Below are 9,277 nucleotides of genomic sequence, written 5' to 3' on the forward strand. Positions count from 1 at the left end.
GTTACGTAAGAAGTATTAGGAGATGATTAAGTGAGAAATAAAGTCAATAAATGTAAAAAAAATCCCATTTTCGTATTAACGATATTAATTTGAACAGGAAGTCATTCAAGTCAACGTAAGCAGATTAAGTGCTGCTTAATTACAAAAGAATTTGCTCATTCTCAATTTATTTTTGTTACTTCCCATTAAAACTTTATCTTGCCGAAAAATATGAAAATGTCATTAAAATTTTCGACGATTGTCCTCCTCCGCAACGGATGATGGTGTTAAGTAATGTCTCATCATTGACAAAACGAAGAAATGAGGCATCATTTGATATTCTGCGACAATGGAATAATTTTCAATTCAACTTTTAATCTTGTTTAATGTGCACGAGCTGTGCCACAAACCGACCTTATGTGCGGCAAAGTGAAAGAAAAATTGTATTATTTACAGTCCATTCATTGTTTGCCATCTGTGAACATACAAAAAAAATATATAACAATAACGAGATGAAATATATATTTCTCGGGTCTTCTAGTTGCCTCCTGCTCGGTGTTTTCATATTTCAGTCTAAAAAATGTACTTTTTATTTCGGGCACAAATGAAATAAAAAATACAAAAGAATCTTTTTTTGTTAACTTCCACACATTTGTTTTGTCTCTCGTTTCTTTATTTTATTTTATAATATCATAAATTGTGGAAAATTAAAGTTTCGAAAATCAAAATAAGTAAAAAAATTTCAATTCAGGATTTCACAAATCTGTCAATTCATCACTTTACAGATTTAACTTGTCAGCAAATTTTTAATTTTAGAAAATTAATAATTTATTAATTCACCTTTTCAGGAATTTACCAATTCAGCAGATTTATCAATTCAGCAGATTTATCAATTCAGCGAATTTCTAAATTCAGCAAAATTATTAATTCAGCGAATTTCTAAATTCAGCAAATTTATTTCTGCAAATTTATAACTAAGCAGTTCAGCAAATTTATCGATTTCAGCAAATTCAGCACTTCAGCGAATTTATTAATTCAGCACTTCAGCAAATTTATTAATTCAGCAGCAGTAAATCGCAAAATTTTCATTTTATAAAGCATAATATTTTTTTTACAATGAACAACTTTTTTTATATCCTTTATGAATCTTATCAGCGGTCATGTTTATGAGCTGGATACAATTTTGCCTGAATTTAGGATTATAATAATTGAAGTTCAACTAACTTTGAAACAAATTTGCATTTTTTGTGGACAACAACTGAATCTGCTTCTGAGTAAAATGTCAAGCAAACTTTTTTGATATTTTTTCCTAACCCAAATTGGACTTTGCTGGTCAACATGTCACTCTCAAACTTTCATTTTGTAAAATTCAATTTCGTACAAAATCAAAACTTTTGTGAGTAATTTGTACCTGTAAGTTACCCCTGTAGCTTGTGTGCGAATTGGAATGACTTAGACAGCTTTTGTCTGCACAAGAAAAGTTTTTTTCTCTGTCATTGATGAAAATTTTAAACTTTTCAACTAAATTTAACTCTACTCAAAGAGTGGATGGAGGTGTGTTATTATATATTCGAAAATTGTTGAAAAAAAGGAGAGACACAAAAAAAAACTTACAAAACAATAGAGAAAATGAACGAAAGAGCAGTAACATTTTTATTTCAAAGGTGTTATAAGAGGCAAACTAAAGCTTGTTATTGTTGCGATGAATACAATAAATGCTCATTGTGTAGGAGGTTGGCAAGTAATTTTGCAAAAAAGCAGCTCTCTAAAAAAAGTCCTTTTCATTGCTCACGAGAATACTAGAATTTTTTATTGTGTTGCCAAGATAACATTGTTAGAGAAAAGAATATTTGAGAATTCATGCATAAACATACGGTAATGCAATGCGATTTGGCAAGAAGAGGAAAACTTTCCTCGCATCGGAATGAATGCTTCGCTCTCTTGTTATGTTAGCTGATTATTGAATTATCCGTAGACTATTTGATGTGAAATTGAGAGGAGATGCAAAGATGAAGTTAACAGCGGCATCTCAGGTGTATCGCATCGTACAAAATAATATGATTTTATCTGCTTTTGTGTCTGAGAAGAAAGGCAAACAAATATGTAGAAAATTCCGAGAAAATGCAAATAAAGAGGACGTTGTATCTAAAATCAAATGGATTTTAAGCGATATCCTCATTATTTGCGTACATGGGATCTAATAGAGATGCTATCAAACTGACCTACTCAAGTGAGTTTTCTTTTTGTATAGCATATGTCTACGTTAAACCTTTTATCTCTTGGAGATAAAATTCAATTATCTGTCAATGCTTTTAAAGCGATTTAATGTTCATTTTATGTGCAATTGTATTGTGAAAAAACTTTGCTTAGGAATTTACGTGATTTTATATCGAATTTGCTTCAATATTTGTTTTTATCTTAGCATAGTTTTGTACATAGCTTTTTTTCGACATTCTTGTTTGTAATTTCATTTTTGAATTTTTATTGATTTTCTTTTGTTTTGTAATTTTGGTAATATGATAAGATTATCTAAAACCCCAACTGTCATTTATTTTTCTAATATTCAGGTCAAATTTTTGGTTTTTACGTTTTCAAAATCAATAAAAATGTAAATCATTTGAAGTTCGACCACAAAATTATTTTTTGGAAAGTTCTCGTATTGGTTTTATCACAAAAATGACAAATGGTAGTACAATATATTCTCGGAGTTCAGGAGTTCTACTTTTTTGGCCCAGTTTGGTGATGCGATTTGAGTTACAGATGACATCACATAAGACATAAAAAGATACAAGAAGAACAAAAATTCACCAGCGATTGGGCCAGCCAAATTAATTTTTTCCCCTTACCTCCGCCATCTGCCCAATCGTCAGATGTTGCCAGTTCAGTCGCCATTTCTTTAAATCTGCTCCTCGAGACTCCAAAACTAAAATTGCCCTCTAGGTCCAGTGAAACTGTTAATCAGAAAAAGTTAATTATTTTGTTCAGGCCACCGGCTCATGTTGCCCGTAATTCGTTCTCCTAAAAGAAACGACGAAGGTTTCAGTGTTGCGTGCCGACTCTCTGTTCATCTTCAGCTGAAACAGATTCTTCAGATAGTCATTATTCAATCTGCCCGACAGGATATCATATGCAGTCATCATGCTGGCAACTTTCCTCCTTATGACTAGTTGTTGCAGTCCAAGTTCAGAGCATCGGGTTTCATATTCGGGCATTAGATCTTGATTCACTGTCTTCCCTAAAGCATACCTGGTAAATCTGCGCTGCACTCTTTCGATACATCTTGAATAGGATTGCAAGTATGGAATCCAAACAGGTGATGCATATTCAACATAGGAGCGTACATGAGCGGAGAATACCGATCGTAAAGTAGCTGAATCTTTGAAGTCAACACAGGTTCTTCTTATTATAAAATAAAATTATTAAAATTTTTCATTTGACGAAAATTCTAAGAAATTATTTAATTCATTTTATTATTTTTTTTAATTTTATCTTTCTTTTTTTATTTTTTCTTAGAATCAGTACAAGAGATAATAATAAAAATTACTTTTAAGGATTTTAACCTACGTTTTTAATGTTATTACGCCTCTGCAACTCATTCATCATTTATCGCCTCTTCCATAAACTCGCATCTAAATATAAAACCGAAAAAACAAAAACCTCATAACAATAACAAATAATTTGGTTAATCATTTTCCACTTACTGACACTCACGCGTTCTATTTATAAACCTACCGTTTCATACCGCAAACGATGATGATGATGATGAAAAGCCTATTATTTTTATTGCCCCGTTATACAAAAAAAAAAAATGAAACTTTCAGACAAACAAATAAAAACAACAAATGTCGACGTTTTGCTACTATAATCTGGGAATAGGGACTAAGTAAATAAATATAAATATCAAGAAGATACATACTTACGTCGTCTTACATGATAGCTGTCAAGTGTCTTCTGTGCCGTCGTCTAACTTATCTTCAACATTTTTTTTAAAACGGGTTCTGTTAATATTTTGCATTTTTTTGTGTTTTTACAATTTCCTGCATTTCCTGATGTTAACAAAAAAAAATATAATAATTCACAAGACACCTATTATTATTGCTGGAAATGGAGACGAGTCATTTTGTTCTTTTTCTGTGTTTGTTGAAGGCTTTGTTGTACATAAAACACCCTCCGCTTTATTTTTCGAATACAATTCTAGAAAAAAAAACAACTAAAAAAGGACTTACAAAAAAATCGTCCCCGGTGTAAAATTCATTTTTAAAAACAAAATCCATTCTGACAGATTTATTACATCGACCATATTCAACATTTAGCTAAAAAAAATTGTCATGTCTCCGAACATACAATTTTTTTCTTGCCGGCTCTTCTAATAAGCCTGCCTCGCTTTGCTGCGCTCTTCTGAATTGCGGCAGTTAGTGACGTTAGTTGTCTGTGGACACTCATAACAATTTATTGGCTCGTACAATATTTTATTTATTTATTATTTTTTTCCCGTCTCTTCTTCCGCGGTGCGTTGCGTTGTTGTATGTTGTGAAAACTTGAAAGCCAGCAGAAGGAAAAGTTTTTCCCAAACATTTCCAACAGTTTTCTACGTGTTCCGTTCAGTGTTGTTGTCCTCGCGCAGACGACCACAATATAATAAAAATTACGTGCTGAACAGGAAAAAAACAACGAAAAACAGATTAAAAGTATTAAATACAAAAATGAATGTGCTCGGAATGAATGAAATAGTGCACAAAGGCACCGCACGAAAAAGTTTATTCTTCTAGGGTTTTCCATGAAAATCAGTGTGTACAAAAAAAAAAAAACATAAAAATAAACAAAAAAAATTGCAAACAGCTTTTAGCACCTTTTGTCAAGCTTAAATCCATTTTCATTTATATCCTCTTCTATTCAGGCTTTTTGTTGGCAGTTTCGTTTGATGATGGCTCTCAATGGGAAAACGCGGCTTTTAGATGTAGAATGTATTATTCGAGGGATTTGTTGCGGTATCCAAACAAACGGAGGTAAGTAAAGTTCAAATATTCAATTCAGAAACTCATATTTACAAAGAGGACAAAATTTTCTAAACACGATATAAGAAGACCAGGAAGAATTCTCTACGATTTAACGGATCTAAAAACTGCACAAAATTTTTCAGAAGGATAGATTTTGTTAAAGCTGCATATTAATTTCAATTAGAAATTTCTGAATTTCAGGTTAAATGTTTTTGTGTAATTTTTGCAAACTGCATATATCATATTAATATTTTTTCATATCAATTTCATATTCAAAATTGAAAGTTTTACTGGGCTTTTAAGCTAGTGTTATGAGTTCCATCACGAGTGCCAAAAATTAATAATAGTCACTTAATTTTTAAATGAAAAATCTGTCGTTACACAAGGGCGGATCCAGGAGAAAATTTAAAAATTTAATCCGAACACCTGGATGCGACAAATGAAAGATAAACAACGAAAATATGGCATCACAAACGAGGAAATTTACGACAGAGGCCTATACAGAAGAAAATTGAGATCCTACCAAGATTAATTACGCCGACCCTATTTTTAGCGATAAGCTTAATATTTTAGGATACTTTTTAATTTTAGAACCGTTAAATTGTAAATGAGGCAAATGAAGAAGAAGAAGTTCTCAAATTTTTAAAATTTGTATGGGTTTTTTTTATGGTTCTGTAGCTGTGATATTAGTGTTTAAGTAGTTGTTAGTCTGTCCAATAATGAAATTAATGTCGTCAAATAAGAAAAAGTCTACTATTTATTAAGTTCTATTTATAAGATGTTATGATTATTTAGTAATCAAGTCCCTTTAATTAATGTCATTATTGTATAAATTTTAGTCCTGTTTAAATAAAATATTGTATTGTATTGTATTTTTATGGTTCTGAGTTAGTTAAACCTAATAGTAATCAAAAAAACCTAAATTCAAAATTCTAGAATGAGCTTTTGAGATTTTAAACATTTTTTTAGCGATTCGGGGATTTTTGAGTATCTCTTTGACAAACCCAATCTCACTAAAAATGCATAAAAACACTGAAGCTCATTCTTGAATTTAAAATTTAGGGTTTTTTTAACTTGTTTAGGTCTAACTAACACAAAACCATCGAAAAATCTCATGCCATTTTTTTTTTTGATAAAACAAAGAAATCTATAGTGATGGGAAGAAAAAAATGCTAGATTCATTAAAAAACAAAAATATAGAAGCTGAAAAATCAATTTTTAAACAAAAGATATTCTAATTCAATCAAAAATGACTTTTATCTTTTCTTTGGTAATATTATGTGGATTAATAGATGAAAATAAAAGTTTTAGAAATTTTGAAACCACAACGATTTTTCGATAACGACGATCAATTCCGTATAAATATCGGCTCAAAATCCGTTCAATGCATCACAACTTGTTCAACTGTTCTAACAAACAAAACAAAACAAACTAAAAAAATCTCAAAAAATGGCTGTCTGGCAAGGAAAGAAATACAAACTCGACCGTTCCGAGAACTTCGAAGACTACATGTACGCTCTTGGCGTCGGATACTTCACCCGTAAGATCGGAAACGTTACTTACCCAACTGTGGAGCTCGTGAAGAACGACAACGGAACCTTCACCTTGAACACCACGAGCACCTTCAAGGATACCACGATCACTTTCACTCCTGGCAAGGAATTCGACGAAACAACAGTCGATGGACGTGAAGTCAAGTCTGTCTGCACTTTCGATGGCGACAATCGTTTGATTCACGAACAAAAAGGCGAGAAACCCACCACGATCGTTCGTGAGTTCAAAGAAGACGAAATGGTTGCCACGATGACAATCAAAGACATTATCTGTACTCGTTGGTACAAAGTTGTTCCCGAGTAAAAATTTTGATCTCATCTCATCTGTGTATAATTTTTATTTTGAACGAATTTCAATAAAAATTTAACCAATGTACTTTTTTACGTGTTTATTTATCTTTACATCCATCGGTCCTTCATTCGCATTCTTGCCACACTTCCCTGAGGTAATGAAAAGTGCGATGGATGGAAAAAAGACAGATCCATCATAAATTTGGTGGATATAAAAAAAAACGTATAAAAATTTCCAAATACTTGACAGTTACGAACATTATTTGTATCTAGGCGACCTTCTGGCAAAATGCTTAAATTATGTAAAAGTGAAGTACAATAAAAACCGTAGCGCTCGCGATTTATGTGGCTTTGCTCGTGGAAATAACTGACATAACATGACATTTTATGGTAATCTTTTATAACGCTAATGTTTCTTTTTTTTTCTATCTCAACACCATTCAAAGCGCGCCGTAAATTATTGGCTGTCTGTGCAAATGTTCGAAACAATAAAAAAAAAGTTTTAACAGGCTCTGGCAAATGTTTTGAGAGGATATGCGAACATCTCGATTTAAAATGGAATTCGGTCGAGAGAGAGAGAGTGACCCGCGTTAGCGAGTGAACTTTTACAATAAACCACATCTTTTGGGTGATTTATAGCGTTTTAAATGCCTTTTCGGGGTGATAAAAAGAATATGTGGCAATAAAATATTTAAAACATTTATCATAAAGTTACTGGGGTTTTTTCTGCGTCGTCTTAGCAAGAAAACGTAAAAACACTTGAAAAATAAATAATGTAAGAAATTATTTTTAGAAGTAAATTAAAAAGGTAAGGAAACACCTGATGGCCGAAATGTTGCTTTTTGGTCATTTTTGTAACGGAAGGGAGGAAGTTTATCGTTTTTAGATTATCTAATGATTATTTATTGCTCAGTTTTTGACCCTTTAGTCGTTTTTTATTATGACTTCTTACAACTTAAATTCACACTTTTTTAAAGTTTAAATTTTTTGCAGTGTTGATTGCATATTTTTATAAATTTAGGTAAAAATTGAGAAATAACAGAAAAAAATATCAAATAAATCTTAAGAAAAATAATTTATTTTTCTCAATTTTTTTTATATATTTTTCCAATATTTTTATTTTTTTTTAATATATTTTTTTTGTAATTTTTTAAATTGATTATTTTTAAACTTTGTAATCGAATTACCAAATAATATTTTTTTTTACTTTTTTTTACTAAAATCTTTTTCCAAAACCACAATTTTCGAAATCTTTATTCCGTAAACTTTTCATAATTTCTAATCCGCGCCATCTATTGTCTTTATTTCCAATTTTTGTAATGTCGATTGCATACATTTTTCATCATTTTTACCGATTTTTATCTCATAACCGCCTGTCAATCAAAGGAAAAAAATCCATCGAACAACAATGTATTCATATCACCCTAGATAACTGCGGTGAATCGGTACAGAGATAAAATGCAGCGGATGCGGTTTTTCATGTACTCGCATTGACAGTCATCAACATAAGAGACAATGTCGATTCATGTCATCTTTGTGTCTTCATGCAGCCTTGAACTCTTTGTTTGTGTTTTTATTCAAAATGACCACATTTTTATCACAAAAATACTCAATTTGAATACGATTTGAGATTAAAATGTTCATTTATGTACGATGAACGCGTGAATGTGTCGCATACAGATGATAACGCATCAGTATTTCATTTAAATACCTCACGAAATTTCAATCAAATCATCGAAAGTTGTCAAACTGTAAAGTTCTAACAAAAAAAAAACAAAACAAAAACAATCAAAAAATGGCTCTTTGGCAAGGAAAGAAATACAAACTCGACCGTTCCGAGAACTTTGAAGATTACATGTACGCTCTCGGAGTTGGATACTTCACCCGTAAGATCGGAAACGTTACTTACCCAACTGTGGAGCTCGTGAAGAACGACAACGGAACCTTCACCTTGAACACCACGAGCACCTTCAAGGATACCACCATTACTTTCACTCCTGGCAAGGAATTCGACGAAACAACCGTCGATGGACGTGAAGTCAAGTCAGTCTGTACTTTTGATGGCGACAATCGTTTGATTCACGAACAAAAAGGCGAGAAACCCACCACGATTGTTCGTGAGTTCAAAGAAGACGAAATGGTCGCCACGATGACAATCAAGGACATTGTTTGTACTCGTTGGTACAAAGTTGTAAAAGAATAAATTTTGTTAATTTTTACGGCGTATTTTTGAGGTTTTCTAATAAAATTTATCAAAACCCCAATTTTCGTTTGTTAAAATTTTCTTCTTCTTACCCAATTTCTTATTTATTGGGCTATCATAATGCACTGCTCCGTCTATTAATTTAATATTTTTTTTTGCTCTGGTTTTACAAAACAGAAAAGCAGGCAGGCAAGTAACGGACCAATCCCTTGTTAATACATTATTCTTGGCATCCGAGCAAAACTAATGATATC

The 9,277-nt window shown here is 31.8% G+C and overlaps 2 protein-coding genes across 2 annotated transcripts; both read left to right on the forward strand.

The window, feature by feature from the left end:
* The first annotated feature begins 6,386 nt into the window (after positions 1–6,386).
* Positions 6,387–6,893, forward strand: LOC134838489 (probable fatty acid-binding protein). Its single transcript, XM_063854031.1, has one exon. It carries the CDS (start codon positions 6,426–6,428, stop codon positions 6,831–6,833), a length of 408 nt encoding a protein of 135 aa, XP_063710101.1. The 5' UTR covers positions 6,387–6,425; the 3' UTR covers positions 6,834–6,893.
* A 1,676-nt stretch (positions 6,894–8,569) lies between these two features.
* LOC134838502 (probable fatty acid-binding protein) lies at positions 8,570–9,076 on the forward strand. Its single transcript, XM_063854046.1, has one exon. The coding sequence runs from the start codon at positions 8,616–8,618 to the stop codon at positions 9,021–9,023; it is 408 nt and encodes a 135-aa protein (XP_063710116.1). The 5' UTR covers positions 8,570–8,615; the 3' UTR covers positions 9,024–9,076.
* The last annotated feature ends 201 nt before the right edge of the window (positions 9,077–9,277 follow it).

The sequence above is a fragment of the Culicoides brevitarsis genome, chromosome 1 (assembly GCF_036172545.1).
Source record: "Culicoides brevitarsis isolate CSIRO-B50_1 chromosome 1, AGI_CSIRO_Cbre_v1, whole genome shotgun sequence".
Lineage (NCBI taxonomy): Eukaryota > Metazoa > Arthropoda > Insecta > Diptera > Ceratopogonidae > Culicoides > Culicoides brevitarsis.

Bases quoted from the DNA above. Each gene is read 5' to 3' on its own strand.
- LOC134838489 (XM_063854031.1), top strand. From the start codon at position 6,426: ATGGCTGTCTGGCAAGGAAAGAAATACAAACTCGACCGTTCCGAGAAC.
- LOC134838502 (XM_063854046.1), top strand. From the start codon at position 8,616: ATGGCTCTTTGGCAAGGAAAGAAATACAAACTCGACCGTTCCGAGAAC.